We start from the raw sequence: 15,451 nt of genomic DNA on the forward strand, positions 1-15,451 counted from the left end.
TGCAGGTAGAACTGTAATGCAGGACAATTATAGGTCTTTTTGGTTCTTGTACTTTACAAAGAGCTGTTAGGATTGGTCTTTTTTTTTTTCTGAAGCTGGAAACGGGGAGAGACAGACAGACTCCCACATGCGCCCGGCCGGGATCCACCCGGCACGCCCACCAGGGGCGACGCTCTGCCCACCAGGGGGCGATGCTCTGCCCCTCCGGGGCGTCGCTCTGCCGCAACCAGAGCCACTCTAGTGCCTGGGGCAGAGGCCAAGGAGCCATCCCCAGCGCCCGGGCCCTCTTTGCTCCAATGGAGCCTTGGCTGCAGGAGGGGAAGAGAGAGACAGAGAGGAAGGTGGGGGGGTGGAGAAGCAAATGGGCGCTTCTCCTATGTGCCCTGGCCGGGAATCGAACCCGGTTCCCCGCACACCAGGCCAACGCTCTACCGCTGAGCCAACCGGCCAGGGCCAGGATTGGTCTTGATTCCTAGTGGGAGCAAGGACAGCAGCCACAATTCTCCCTCTGCATTTGTCTAAAATAGCAGTGTTTCTGCTTCTCGGCTGTGCATTCAGGATGGCGGCTGCAGTGGCTTTCACCCTGATGTCACCTGTCCCCCGGGCCTTCCTCTTCTAGCTCCTGAACTTCCTGCGTGGCAGGCTCGGTCCTGGGCCCACTTCCCCACCTGCTGTCGTAGGAACCACTCTGCGAGCACTGCGTTCCACTCACAGGCTGTTTGGCCAGAGTTCAGCCATTTTTACTTCTTAAAGCCTCAGACTAACCTGAGTGGCGACCCCCTGAGCGTCTTGCTCTGACGTGTTCCTCCAGGCCCCGTCGTGGAGGGTCTTATTAGAGAAGAGACTCATTAGAGAAATAGCTGGGCTTCCCCACCCAGGTCAAATCCCACGCAGATCCGTGCTGCGCACCACGTCCCGTTCCGTGGCCCTGTTCGCAAACCTGAACGTCACCGTGCTCTCTGCGGAGGACAGTGAGGTCCGACCTGTGCCGGTGCTGAGTCACCACCTCTGTGCATCTGTCTCTGTGGGCTTAAAGCGGGACATAGGAGGGGGCTGATGTTGACGCCACTGAAGTTAAACTACCAGGAGGGGCTGCTGGTGGGCAGAGTCTGGGCCCGGCGGGGACCCCTCCTCTCACCCTGCCCGTTCTGCTCGCGCCCTCAGTCGGGAAGCCTGCAATGAAGGGGAGGGAGACCCCCCGCTGTACGTCAACGTGAACATGTTCAGCGGGCAGCTGATGAACACGTGGATCGACTCCCTGCAGGCCTTCTTCCCCGGGCTGCAGGTACGCGCCATCCCCGCGGGGGCGGGGCCTGCTTCCGCTCTCCCTCCGCGGTACCGTGCGTCCCCCGGCTCCTCCGGACGTGGGAGGCCAGTAGCAGAGTCTGTCACGGTCATTCTGCTCGTGCATCCAGTGCCCGAATGCTGAACAGAACCCGGAAGAGTGCGAAGCCGTGCCCGGAAAGTGACCGTGTGTCATTCTTGGGTGCCCCTGTTGGCTGCCTCTTCCTGCTCATGGGCGCAGTGAACCCGGTCATGTGCCCGTCCCACCCACCTGGCATTGATGGCCCCACAGGCAGGGCGTCTCTTGCTCTGGGTTGCTACGTTGGGGTTGGTCTTGTCTCCAACCCAGGGTGCGTGCTGGGTGGGTGGAGGCAGAGCCCAGGGCCTTCGTGTCACCTCTTGCCACCGTGGGAGAGGTGTCTGTCCCACCACGGCGACCTGTCTCGCCGCAGGTCCTGATAGGAGATGTGGAGGATGCCATCTGCCTGCATGCCTTCTACTATGCCATCTGGAAGCGGTACGGGGCCCTCCCCGAGAGGTACAACTGGCAGCTGCAGGCGCCCGATGTGCTCTTCTACCCGCTGCGGCCGGAGCTGGTGGAATCCACGTACCTCCTCTACCAGGTGCCGTCTGCCACACGCTGCCGTGGGTTTCGCTGCGGGGACGGCCTGGGGCCGCCGGTTCTCAGCGAGCGTCTGCTGGCTGTGGGGCTGCCCTCTCTTGTGACTCTGATAGTGACCGCCTGTGCATGGTCTTGCTGGGAGTGTCACTCGCGGTTCTGCAGGACAGAGACAGCATCTGCGGGCACGTATTTAAACCTAACATTTTGCAAAGCCAAATCGTGTCTTTACTCACGTCTCCCAGCCTCAGATAATCAAAGTTGACTTGGCGCTCAGTCTTTTCCCAAATTTATTTGACCAAACAACTCTTTTCGGGGATGTGGTTGGAGTACTGTGGAGCTCAGTCTATATAACAATTATTCAGACAAAAGAGTTCTTTTTTATTGGTTGTAAGGGAAAGTTTGGGAGTCATTGGGAGTCATCGAAATGCCTGTTTTTGCTCAATGCTAAAAACAGAGCGTTCATCTTTTGTGCAATGACTCTCGTGCCGAAGGGGGTGTCACTACCGGTGAAGTCTTCTCCCCCGTGGTTTCAGGCAGGTGTTCATACTCTGCCTGCCACCCATACATTCCCGCTGAGCGTCCTCGGTGGTCACTGCCTGAGACACTGACCAGTGTGCGGCCGGCAGACCAGGACTGGCAGCTGCGAGGGCAGGCCCACCGGGACGTCCCGACCTGTGAGCGCTGCAGGAGGGCCGGCAGTGGTTAAACTTCAGTCACTAGTTTTCTGGTACGGAATCCTTGTCCTCTGCTCCTAGAGGAAAAGGGAGGAGTCCAGTGACACTGGGAGGAGCCCTCTGCCTCGGGGGTTTTGGTTAGCCTCTTGGGACAGGGACAGGGATGGGGACGGGGTGCCCTCTGAGTGCCTCCCTGAGCCCAGGGCGGAGGCCGCGCGCTCTGGGTCCGACGGGCCTGGTGCTGCCTGAGTTCTCAGCAGCTTGGTCTGCGGCCCTCAGGTTTCTCTGGACTCCTGTGTATGCCTCTTCCCGTTCTCAGCGTCTTCCTGGGGGGGGGGGGCTGTTTGCTCAGAGTCTAGAGACCCGTCCTCCTGCGAGCCTCACCTCACCTCACCTCGGGAGCCCCTCCGTCTTCTCCCAACCCAGCGACAGCCACCCTTCAGCTCTGTGCTTTTGCGCTGATGTTGGCACTGGGCATGAACTAAAGATGGCCCCAAACTTTTAGGCCATTTGTGGGGTGAAGTCTCACCTTCCCAGAGAAGTTTTTGTAACAAAACCGTCTCTGGGTTGCGACAGCTCAGTGCGCGCCCACAGGGCTGAGCTCCAGGGTGATCGGAGAGGCCAGTGAGCCTCCCTCAGGGACCGAGTCAGCTCCCTCCACGTCTCCTCCCGATGCCCCGAGGCCCAGGGCGAGTCCTGCCTCTCTGCGCCCTGCAGCTTGTGTTTCTGGAGAGTTCCGAGGCCAGGCAGAGGCTGGGTCTGCCCTCCACAGGCCCCGCAGCGAGGCAGGGCTTGTACCTGGTCGCAGGGGCTCGGGAACAAAGTCGGGTCTGCTTCTGCCCAGGAGCAGCTGCCTCGACCCCGCGTAACCTCAAACAGGCCGTCGCTGGCTCTGACGTGCCTCAGACACCTTGTCCTGTAGCTCTCGGAGCCCGTCCGGAGGAAGTGGGCTGCGCGACTGCCTCTGCCCCGGACTCGCCTGCTCAGAAATTCCTCCACCCATGCGGTGTGCTGACGGCTCAGAAATTCCTCCACCCATGCGGTGTGCTGACGGCTCAGAAATTCCCCACCCCGCGCGGTGTGCTGACGGTGTGTCCGCCGCCCTGCGGGTCACACGCTGCTGTGCCCGGGTCACACGCTGCTGTGCTCTCTCTCTAGGCCACCAAGAACCCCTTCTACCTCCACGTGGGCATGGACATTCTGCAGAGCCTGGAGAAGTACACGAAAGTCAAGTGGGTCTTCTGAGTTCCTCCCCTTTTCTGTGACCACGGGCGATTTATTTTGAGTTGTTCTGGGGAAACATTATTCTCTCTTGCATTTTAATGCAAAGGACGGGTCATTAATTTAATTTTGTAGGAAATGGCTTCCTTCTTGTGTGATAGACCCTGTCCGTTATAGTGGGAATGGCTCTTTATTTTTTTGCCCTGTGTGTCTGTAAGGTTCTGGCAGACTATGTGTGTTCTTTTTAAGTAATTAATTTTCCTTAGTTTTATAAATACTACACACACTAAAAGCTCGGGGAGTACCACAGAAACATAGACAGTGTTGTCACTGTGCTGCCCACGTGCAGCGGGGAGCAGCCAGCCTTTACGTCTCTGCTGATGATCGTTTTTATGTTTGTATAGATGTTTGCGTGTGTGCATGTGCGTGTGTGTGTGCGTGGGGGGTATGTGTGCATATGTGTGCATATATGTGTGTTTGTATATATGTGGGTATGTGTATGTGTATATATGTTTATATGTGAGTATGTGTGTATATGTTTATATGTGTGTATGTGTGCATATATGTGGGTATGTGTGTATGTGTGTATGTGTGTACATGTGTATGTGGATATGTGTGTGGATATGTTTATATGTGTGTATATGTGTGTATATGGATATGTATATGTGTATATGTGCATATATGTGGGTATGTGTATATGTGTGTATATGGGTATATGTGTGTGTTTATATGTGTGTGTATTTGTGTATATGTGTATGTATATGTGTATATGTGCATATATGTGGGTATGGTGTATATGTGCATATATGTGGGTATGTGTATATGTTTGTGTATATGTATGTATGTGGGTATGTGTGGGTATATGTGGGTATATGTGTGTGTGTTTATATGTGAGTATGTGTATATGTTTATATGTGTGTATATATGTATATATGGGTATGTATATGTGTATATGTGCATATGTGTGGGTATGGTGTATGTGGGTATATATGTGGGTATGTGTGTGTATATGGGTATTTGTGTGTATGTTTATATGTGGGTATATGTGTGGGTATGTGTGTGAGTGTATATGTGAGTATATGTGGGTATATGTGTGTTTATGTGTGTGTGTGTGTATATATGTGTGTATATATGTGTCTGTAAGTATATAAAAAGCTCTGCTTCAGCTCTATGACCTACTTTTCTCACCTAGCGGTGTATCATAAATATTTTCTTATACTGTTTTAGACTCTGAATGATACATCAGTTCTATAAACATTAGGACAAAAGAGTAAACCAGTCCTTCTGCATGTGTCGCCAGGCTTTTTCTCGGTGTCCTGTTATGCTTTTGACAAACACCTGCCACACCCCCGCCTCCCACCCCCCTGCATCTAACCTGGTGACTTGGCTGCCAAACCCATCTTTAAATGAATCCACAGACGAGGCTGAAAACAGGCAGCCTTTAAGCCTAACATAATTTGCCTGTCGCATGGCGGGTGACTGTGTGCTGGAACCCTGTTAGGAGACCGCTCCTGCTGCGTGAAGGGGTGCGGGCGGCGCAGGGCTGACCGGGAGTCGCTTTGCAGGTGCGGGTACGCCACGCTGCACCACGTCATCCACAAGTCCAAGGAGGACCGCATGGAGAGCTTCTTCCTCAGCGAGACCTGCAAGTACCTGTACCTGGTACGTGTGCTGAGCTCCCCCAGGGCACGCCCGGCCACGCTCCCGCTGGGCGGGGTGCTGGCCCAGGACACGGGGGGCCCCAGGAGCGTGTCACAGTCCCCTCCGCGGTCTCTAACCCGGGTGTGGGGGAGGCACTGTCAGGTAAACAGATGCGAGGAGGTGCTGACTGTGCGAAGTGTAAGAGGTTCGTGGAGCTCCCACGTCAGTGTGCTAGTCGGGGTCCTCCTGGGGCAGGGAGCAGGGTCTGAGGGCTCACTTCTCTTGGGGGGGTGAGCTTGGCTGAGAGCCATGGCCAGGCCGGCTCTCTGACGACACCCAACTTCTCGTGTGTGTGGGGACAGAACTGCCCTGGAAGGGACCTCAGGGATCAGTCAGTGTTCATCGTGCAGTTGCATAGACAGCTCAGGTGAGTCGCCCAGGGTTCTCGGGTGACTGGCAGAGCCGGGGCTCGAACCCCCGTTCTGACTCCTTCAGTGTCGTTTCTGCTTAGCACACACTGCACGAAGCGCTGTGCTCAGCGTGGCTACATGCAAAGGACACTTCCCCAAAGGCCAGAGGAGCGGGGCTTCCTGGTGGTGGCAGCATGGTGACTGAGAGCTTGGGCTGTTATCTAGATTAGCGGCTCCCAGGCTGGGACTGAGTTTCTGGGTCTTTTGTTAATTGCAGCCCTGTTGAATCCGATTCTTTTTTTTTTTCTTCTTCTGAAGTTAGAAGCGGGGAGGCAGACAGACAAACTCCTGCATGCACCCTGACCAGGATCCACCCGGCATGCCCACCAGGGGGCGATGCTCTGCCCATCTGGGGCATTGCTCTGTTGCAACCAGAGCCATTCTAGCCCCTGAGGTGGAGGCCATGGAGCCATCCTCAGTGCCCAGGCCAACTTTGCTCCAATGGAGCCTTGGCTGCAGCAGAGGAAGAGAGAGAGAGAAAGGAGAGGGGAAGGGTGGAGAAGCAGATGGGCACTTCTGTGTGCCCTGGCCGGGTATCGAAACCAGGACTTCCACACCCTGGACCGACTCTCCACCACTGAGTCAACTAGCCAAGGCCTGAATCAGATTCTTTAGAAATGGGCACAGGAGTCTGTAGTTTCAATAGGTGGCTTATGACAGTACAAAGCCAGTTTATGGAAGTGCTGGTCCCATGCTTTGGCTTCTGGCATGACTTTCCACAGGAGACCACAGAGGAGGCGTGTCCCCCAGTCGCCGCATGGTCCGGCCAGTGGGAGCAGCTGTCCTGCTCCCAGACCACATGCCAGGCCCCTCCAACAGTGCAGCAGGGTGGTGACACAGGCTGGCCGGGGCCTGGCTGCAACCCGTGCAGCCACCACACTGTGGGGATGTCCTCGGGGTGGGTGTGCAGTGAGGGAGGGAGACCCCGAGGGTCAGGGGAGGACGCTGGGCCCGCCCTGGCCGCTGGCCGCTGTGTGGGTACGGGCAGCGCGGGGCCTCGTTCTCCCTCGTTGGTTCAGTTCCTGAGGTGACTGTCAGGTGTCTTCCGTCTGAGATTCTAAGTGTCCACTTGCTCAGATTTGCTGCACACCTGCCCTCCCCCACCAGCCCGGCCCGTCCTGGGCGAGGTGTTCTCCCCGCTGCCCCCCACCCCCACCCCCGCGCCCACCCTTGAAGGAAGGACTGCCTGTGTGCCCTGTGTCCTCAGGGCCCAGCCTGTGTCTGTCCTGACAGGAATGACCTGGATGGTGGCCCATGTGCTGGGGACACCAAGAGGGATAAAACACCTACAGTGTGCAAGGCGCAGATAGCTCCAGGACTCCAGCATGAGAACTGTTGGGGAGCATGGGGTCGTCCAGAGGGCTTCTGCAGACTGCCAAGGGTGGTCCTAGCCCTGGGCCTTGTGACTCTCTAGGTCAGGGGTGGGGTCATCTGAGTTAAAGCAGAATTGGTGACTGAGACTCGTAGCCAGGTTGGGAACCAGGTTAATTGACGCCTTTCCGCCCATGGCCGCTAGAAGCCTGCGGGCCCAGCCCACTTTCCTTCCTGCCCAGTCGGAGTTGGGACACACCCCTCGGATTGGGGCCCTTCCTGCTACAGTTACCAACTGTTTCTTTTCTCGTGTTCTTTCCCACCAGCTGTTTGATGAGGAGAATCCAGTGCATAAGTCTGGGACCAGATACATGTTTACAACTGAGGGACACATCGTGTCTGTGGACAAGCACCTTCGGGAGTCCCCGTGGAAGGAGTTCTTTCCTGCAGACGGAGGGCGGGACCCAGAGGGGAAGGCGGTGCACAGGCCTAAGTCTCAGGTCCTAAGAGTCATCAACTCCAGCTCCAACGTAAGTCAAGTCCTAAGTCGCTGCTTCCAGGTGTGCGTGCGTTCGGGAGAGGCGCACACACAGCACTAGCTGGCGCGCTCCGATAGGGTGATCTGAAAGGAGTCTCTCAAACGCCACGTGTGCAGGTGTCGTCGGGGTGTGGAAAACCCCAGGAGTGGCAGCACACTGTCACCCCCAGCCGCAGGGGTCACCCCCAGCCGCAGGGGCCGGTGGGAGAGGCGTGGGGGAGGGGCGGCCTCCGGGCAGTGACCTGCAGGAGTGAGCCCACAGAGGGGCACTTGACCCTCCTTCCTTCTGTCTCTGGAAGCCAGCGGGCTGGGGGACCTGCCGTTTAACCCCTCAGGGCCAGAGCAGGGTGGGTCCAGGGGCAGGTGGAGGAGCTGCAGCGAACCCCTCCCAGGACAGGGAAGCAGCGGTCAGTGGTCACCGACTGTAGGAAGGTGCTCTTGAGGGGCAGTGCAGGGCGGTTCCAGTCGGCGGGCAGAGCACCAGGTGAGCCACGGGGAGCCGGGGGGCGTCCAAGCCTCAGTGCTTCGAGTCAACAGGAAGGTTTGGCGTGAGGCTGAGGAAGCGGCCCGCGCGTTAGCTGAAACATCAGACCCCTGGATGCCATCTCCTCGGAAAGAGTCTCGGTGGCAGAGGGTCCCCCCCAGCCCCCAGGCTGGCAGCCTTTCACCCAGACTCCGCGTCAGGACCTCCCATCAGTCTCCCGTGGAAGGTCTCGAGTCCCCCAGATTTCCAAGCTCAGGTCACAGTCGTGTGGCAGAGCCAGGGCTGGGCCGGAAGGTGATGACCATGTGATAAACTCGATCACGTCCCGCCAGGCACCGGGGTTGGGGCCGATCCGAGGGGCCCTGGTTCTGCATGGGCCCTGCCCAGCGGGGAGCCCAGTCCTGGCCCGGGTTTTTGAGGAGGGGACGGTGCAGTGCTATTGAGACAGGACGGAGGAACCGCCTGCCGGGGAAGGTCAAGAGGGCTCCCCCGGGGGGTGGCCCTTCAGTGGGTCCTGGGGGAGAGGAGGCCCTCCCAGGACCGGCCGCTGAGGCGGAACACAGTGCGGGTGGACACAGGACAGCCGGCAGGCCCCGTCGGGCCGGACCTCTCGAGCACGAGGCCTGGGCAGGGTGAGCTCTGGTTCAGAGCAGCAGGAAAATGTTCCTTTGGGGAAGAGCCTGTGACAGGTGATGGGTGGAAACTTTCCAGATACCATGTTTGGTTTTCAAACTCCCTCTCCTTTGACGGGAGACAAAAGGCCTTCATGACAAAAAGGAAAAAAAAAGTGGCACTCTTCAGCATGTAGGTGTGGCTGTGTGTGAAAAGAACCGCAAACTCAGAAAACCAAAGGGTTTCCAAAGAGCTAAAGTGTCTGCAGTTCTGGGCAGATCAGGGGCCCGTGGTGCAGCAGGGGTTCTGGGCTGGTCAGGGAGGGACCCGCAGGAAGTCAGCGGGGGTTCTGGGCGGATCAGGGACCCGCGGTGCAGCGGGGGTTCTGGGCGGGTCAGGGAGGGACCCACGGTGCAGCATGGGGTCCTGGGCGGATCAGGGAGGGACCCACGGTGCAGCATGGGGTCCTGGGCGGATCAGGGAGGGACCCGCGGGAAGTCAGCGGGGGTTCTGGGCGGATCAGGGACCCGCGGTGCAGCGGGGGTTCTGGGCGGGTCAGGGACCCGCGGTGCAGCGGGGGTTCTGGGCGGGTCAGGGAGGGACCCACGGTGCAGCATGGGGTCCTGGGCGGATCAGGGAGGGACCCGCGGGAAGTCAGCGGGGGTTCTGGGCGGATCAGGGACCCGCGGTGCAGCGGGGGTTCTGGGCGGGTCAGGGAGGGACCCGCGGGAAGTCAGCGGGGGTTCTGGGCGGATCAGGGGCCCGTGGTGCAGCGGGGGTTCTGGGCAGATCAGGGACCCGCAGCGTGGGGTCCTGGGCGGATCAGGGGCCCGTGGTGCAGCGGGGGTTCTGGGCGGATCAGGGGCCCGTGGTGCAGCGGGGGTTCTGGGCAGGTCAGGGACCCACAGTGTGGGGTTCTGGGCGGATCAGGGACCCGCAGCATGGGTTCTGGGCGGATCAGGGACCCGTGGTGCAGCGTGGGTTCTGGGCGGGTCAGGGACCCACAGTGTGGGGTTCTGGGCGGATCAGGGACCCGCGGTGCAGCGTGGGTTCTGGGCGGATCAGGGACCCGCGGTGCAGCGTGGGGTCCTGGGCGGATCAGGGACCCGCGGGAAGTCAGCGGGGGGCCGTCTCCTCCAGGAGGCGAGGGTATCACGGTCCATCGGGGGGCCCTCAGCTGGATGCTTCTGCTCCTGCTCCTTAAGGGACATCAGGTGATGACTGGGGACAATCTCAGTTGTCTGTCACATCTTGGGTGTCAAGGCGTCAGGGGTTGTCTAGTGGCTGGGGACAGGGTGCTGCTGACCCCCTGCAGCACACAGGATGCAGCGCACAGGACAGCCCAGTGTCTGCCCAGCCGGGAGGCGGCCCTCCAACCACAGTTCCCGATGAACACATGGGTTTGTTTTTTTTTACAGAGACAGAGAGAGAGTCAGAGAGAGGGACAGACAGGGACAGACAGACAGGAATGGAGAGAGATGAGAAGCATCAATCATCAGTTTTTCATTGCGACACCTTAGTTGTTCATTGATTGCTCTCTCATATGTGCCTTGACCGCGGGCCTTCAGCAGACCGAGTAACCCCTTGCTCAAGCCAGCGACCTTGGGTCCAAGCTGGTGAGCTTTGCTCAAACCAGATGAGCCTGCGCTCAAGCTGGTGACCTCAGGGTCTCGAACCTGGGTCCTCCTCATCCCAGTCCGACGCTCTATCCACTGCACCACCGCCTGGTCAGGCGAACACATGGATTTTGAATTTGAAACCCCCACTGTCCCTCCCTTTTTCTTTCCAGTGCAATCGTGTTCCTGACGAGAGGAGGTACTCCCTGCCCTTAAAGAGCGTCTACATGCGGCAGATTGACCAGATGGTTGGCCTGATCTGAGCTGCGCCCTTGTGGGGCCCGTCTGAGCTGGGGCCAATCCTCCGGGCCGGGCCGGGCCGGGCCCAGGCCCCGTCTCAGAGGGAGGAGCGCGAGTCTGGCCGTTCACGGTGCCGTAGCGAGTCCATCCAGCCCTCAGCTACGTGTAGTAGAGTCTTGCTTACTTTAGTGTTTTTTTTCCGTTCAATAAAACGCCCAGTTTTTCTTAAGGATATAAAGTGAGAAGGTCCATAGCAGTTGGCTTCTTATGCCACGCTGACGTCACTCAGCGCAGCGGACGGATCTTCGTACTTTCTTCACACTGGGATTCCGCACTCTCCTCTCTCCGCCAGCGCTGGCCGCCTCTCTGTTGGCTGACTGCGAACAGAACTGCTGTGCAAAGGGCCTGAGGCTCACTTGGCATCCCTGTTTATCGCCTTCGTCATCCTTTCTCTCTTCCATTGGATCATTGGGCTCTCCCCCAGGTGTCCACCCATGATTTTGGATCACATGGACCAAAAAAAAAAAATCACCCAGTAATTCATTTGCACCCCAAGTAACCTTCGCAGTATTACCAGTTACTTGCTTACAAATAATGGTGGTGACTGAACGCTGACAGGCGGTCTGTGACGTCGTCACACTGTAGAAGCTGACCGGGCAGACCTCAATGTATCTTACATGGACTCTGAACTTAACCTGAGGAGCTCTCGTAGTTCCGGAACCAGCTGCCTTGGAGGGAGGGCCAAGTACCCACGAGTGTCTGAGCTCCCATCGTCTCCTCTTTACCAGCCAAGGACGCTCAGTTCTGACCGCGCTTGGGGTGGGTGTTCGTTCTGCTGCTGTTTCCTGTGTCTAGTGCCAATTACCTACGTCAGGGAGGAGGAAGTGATCAGCTGGGTGACCTTCTAGCACCCTGGAGCCGGGTCTCTGTGTGAGGCAGGCGGTAGATTAGTGCCTTACATGATGGATGTCACAGCTGCAGGGACTGTTTTAACAGGCTGGTTTGTATTGCCACTGTGGGGCGGGACCACCGTGAAAGGTGGTGGGGTGGGGATTAGTTCGGAAGGGTCTGGAAATGTCTTGGCCAGTCGTTGCCTTTCAGCCTGATATTTTGAGCAAGTGTTTATAAGGAGGAAGTTGTGCCAAAATGCCCTCTTTCCTTGTCCCTTATGTCCTTCGCCAGAACGGAAGTGTCTCTCTTTGAACCTGTGCTGAGTGCTCACGCAGAGATGGCCTCGAGCCCGTGCCACCGCGGGGGCCGAGACGAACCCCAGCAGAAAGGGCAGGAGGCCTCTGAACTTCCGTCCTCTTCCTTCCTGTCGCTCACCTGTCACTACCCACACACCTCAAATTATTTCATTTGAGTCTTTTGAAAATGTTTCCATTGATACGAGGGAGAGAGAGAAGCATCCACTCGTGTCACAGAGCGGCTCCATTTCAGCTGAGCACGCACTGGCTGCTTCTCTCACGTGCCCTGATGGGGGGCCGGGGTCAGACCCACAGCCTCTGGGTCACCAGGTCAACACCTCATCCACTGAGCCCCCTGCCCCCAGCCAGGGCTCCTTTTAGTCTTTTTAAAACTAGAAGTGAGCGCAGGGTAAGCCATTGTGTCATCAGTCAAAAGGCAGACATTTTATTCTTTCCTGGAAATTTGTGTTCTTGTTTTTTAAGAGACGTATAATTGAGTTCTTCAAGATTTTTAAAAGGGGGGTTTTCAGTAATAAAGGTGTCGCATCCATCTTTTAAACATTTACTATGCAAATTGTTCTAAAGTAGAGGAATCCAGTGCTTCTGTTTTACCGTTTGTTCTTCATTTCAGAAGCATTCTGTTTATCAGCATTGTCTCCTCTGCTAAATAGAATATTTTCTTGGAGGAGCGGATATATTTTAGATGTGTTCATTGACTCGGTAAAACCAGGATGTCTCGTTTTCGATACACGCGCCCCGCAAGCAGGAGCGTCCCCTTTCTCTCCCAGGATAAGCCGAGGGGGGGCCTCCATGGCCCACGTGGGAGAACCAGCGGGTCACTTTCGGCATGAAAGTGGGTCCCTCGAGCACCTGCTTCCTCTCCTGGTGCCGTCGGGCTTCCCTCCTGGCTCCTGTGAGCACGCGCAGCACTCCACACCCCTCTGACCCCTCTGTCCGGGCCTCCGCCCCCGCCCCCGCCTGGCCCTTCTTCCGCTTCGGGCTCCGGAGTGGGACCCTTGCCTGAGCACCGGGGGCCCTAGGGCCTCCAGGGTGACACGAGACGTGTCTGTGTTGTCTCTCGCTTTCCAGGCACTGGACTGTCCCAGAGTGAGCGGTCACTGTGCACTCGTCCTGGGGTGGCCCTTGGAGCCAAGTGCAAAGCTTGCTGGTTTTCTTTCTGGAAACCGGGTCGCCGCAGACCTGGCTGTTCCTGCTGTTCCGCGCTGGGGGCCGCCGGTGGGGCCAGGGAGGCTGAGCGGGAAGCCCCTGGCCCCCTCGCTGGGCTCTGCCCCGAGCGCCCTGACACCACGTCACCTCTGGAGCAGCAGTGCGCCTGCGCCATCCTCGTGGTCCGTCCGGGCGGGGGGCCACTCTGCTCTGGTCACACGGTGAATGGGGTCTGGGAGAACCTTCATGCAAGCTGCCTTCCAGGTAGGCGTGCTGGAGAACGAGGTGACAGAAGTGTGGGCCAGCTCTCCAATTGCGCTGGCCTGGCCGTCTCCACCTGGTCCAGTCCGGCCCTCACACCTTCCCTGCAGGTGGCCCTGCTCTCCCTGGGGGGGACCGGCCCTGCACAGAGGCTGGCCTGGGCCGTGGGGTAGGCACGCCTCACCTCTGTCGTCTCCTGCGTGTTGATGCGCAGGGTGCTGTCTGCTGGTGACTGTAGAGGACAGTCCTCAGGCCCTGGCTGGGCAAGCGCAGTTGTGCCGTCAGGGGGCCTGGACCTGACCCCCCCAGCCCCACCCTGCCCCAGATCTTTCCTTAGCTCAGTTCACTGAAGGACCGTGGGCTGGGCACCTGACCTTCCTTTTCTCCGGGGCGGGGCTCCAGAGTCTCTCTCTGATGCTTCCAGGGTCGCGCTGGCCGCTGGCCGGGCTGGCACCCACCCTCACCCTCGCCAGAGTGGCCGAGCGGTCCTTTCGGAAACAGACCTCCATCTTTCCTCTCCCATCAGCACCCAGCTTCCGCCCTGTGGATGTGGCGGGCTGGGCTGGTGTCCCCAGGGCTCAGGGCGATGTCCCGGCTTGAATGTGGACGGCAGCCTAGTGACAATGGTCAGTACCTGTGGACCTTCCCGATTCATTACCCCCTCCTCCCTCTTCCCGAGAGGCAGAGAAATATTTTTCAAGGTATTTTGTTGTAGTTTTAAATAGCAAAACACAAGCTGCGTTTTTATTTATTGTGCACAAGGATGGTAAATCTGTTTTTTAAATATCTAGAGTCGGAAGCTCTGGAAAAACCTACAGAAATATACAAATGCTTCTCTCCGTAATGTGCAATATGCTTTGCAACTAGAGATGATATTTTATGTCTAATCTGTAAATAAGAAATGTATTTAAATTAAAAGGGAGCTTTTTTTTGTAAAAGGACCAAATGTTCTTTTATAAATGTACTAAGAAATATCTTGCTCTTTGAAATTTATTAGGATTTCTATGAACAATTTTTATTAAAGTATTCTTTGTTTTTTGAGTTGTCACTTTATTCGTCCTTCCCTACTCACGTGGGCACAGGACATGCAGAATATGGGTGGGGGACTATAAAACGAGAAGAATAAAAACATCTGGTTTTTTACAGCTAAGCCCTGAGTAGTCCCACCAGATTTACCTGTCACCGTCAGTAACTGTCCTACACATCTGGTGACAGGCCCTCTGAACGACCTGTGCCCTGCCCTGCCCTCCTCTCCACACCAGCCTTCCTTCTCCCCGGGCAGACTCACTCAGTTCCTGTTGCCAGTCTGCCCCGTGGTCGGCGGGACGATCCTGTCTCCTGCCCTCCCCCAGGGAAGATGGTCATGGCTCCTGCACTCGACATGGGGGCACTGCCTGGGGGAAACGCAGGCCGGGGGCATTCCAGGGGGACGGGACGGAATCTTGAAGACGATTCTGCCCCTGTGACATCCTGGTGCCCCAGTGTTGTCTTATAGGCAATCCTTATGAGGCTTTTTAAAAAAACTGAATTACAAGATGTCTTAATTCTTTGAACTTCTGAGCAATGTGCCAAAAATTACACAATAATTTATCAACAGAGTTTATTTCTTTTTTCTTTTCTTTTTTTTTTTCTGAAGCTGGAAACGGGGAGGCAGGCAGACTCCCGCATGCGCCCGACCGGGATCCACCCGGCACGCCCACCAGGGGGCGATGCTCTGCCTATCTGGGGCATCGCTCTGTCGTGACCAGAGCCACTCTAGCACCTGGGGCAGAGGCCAAGGAGCCATCCCCAGCGCCCGGGCCATCTTTGCTCCAGTGGAGCCTTGGCTTCGGGAGGGGAAGAGACAGAGAGGAAGGAGAGGGGGAGGGGTGGAGAAGCAGATGGGCACCTCTCCTGTGTGCCCTGGCCGGGAATTGAACCCGGGACTTCCGCACGCCAGGCCGACGCTCTACCACTGAGCCAAACGGCCAGGGCAACAGAGTTTATTTCTAAGAACCAATTTGCTGACAGATTATTAGTCCCTCTTTCAATTTTATTGCAAGCAAAGAATTGAAAACTATACTGATTTGAGGAAAAAATTATTATTTCGTTATCACAGTTATTTAGGTTTGTAATTTCTGGAA

The 15,451-nt window shown here is 57.1% G+C and overlaps 1 protein-coding gene across 1 annotated transcript in view; it reads left to right on the forward strand.

Moving 5' to 3' along the window:
• EDEM1 (ER degradation enhancing alpha-mannosidase like protein 1) overlaps positions 1-14,367 on the forward strand; it is a 30,078-nt gene extending 15,711 nt beyond the window's left edge. The window contains exons 7-12 of the mRNA XM_066351442.1: positions 1,165-1,285; positions 1,737-1,907; positions 3,739-3,812; positions 5,367-5,463; positions 7,550-7,753; positions 10,647-14,367. Coding sequence (XP_066207539.1) covers positions 1,165-1,285; positions 1,737-1,907; positions 3,739-3,812; positions 5,367-5,463; positions 7,550-7,753; positions 10,647-10,736 — 757 coding nt within the window. The 3' untranslated portion in view covers positions 10,737-14,367. The remainder of the gene's footprint in view (positions 1-1,164; positions 1,286-1,736; positions 1,908-3,738; positions 3,813-5,366; positions 5,464-7,549; positions 7,754-10,646) is intronic.
• The last annotated feature ends 1,084 nt before the right edge of the window (positions 14,368-15,451 follow it).

The sequence above is a fragment of the Saccopteryx leptura genome, chromosome 10 (assembly GCF_036850995.1).
Source record: "Saccopteryx leptura isolate mSacLep1 chromosome 10, mSacLep1_pri_phased_curated, whole genome shotgun sequence".
Lineage (NCBI taxonomy): Eukaryota > Metazoa > Chordata > Mammalia > Chiroptera > Emballonuridae > Saccopteryx > Saccopteryx leptura.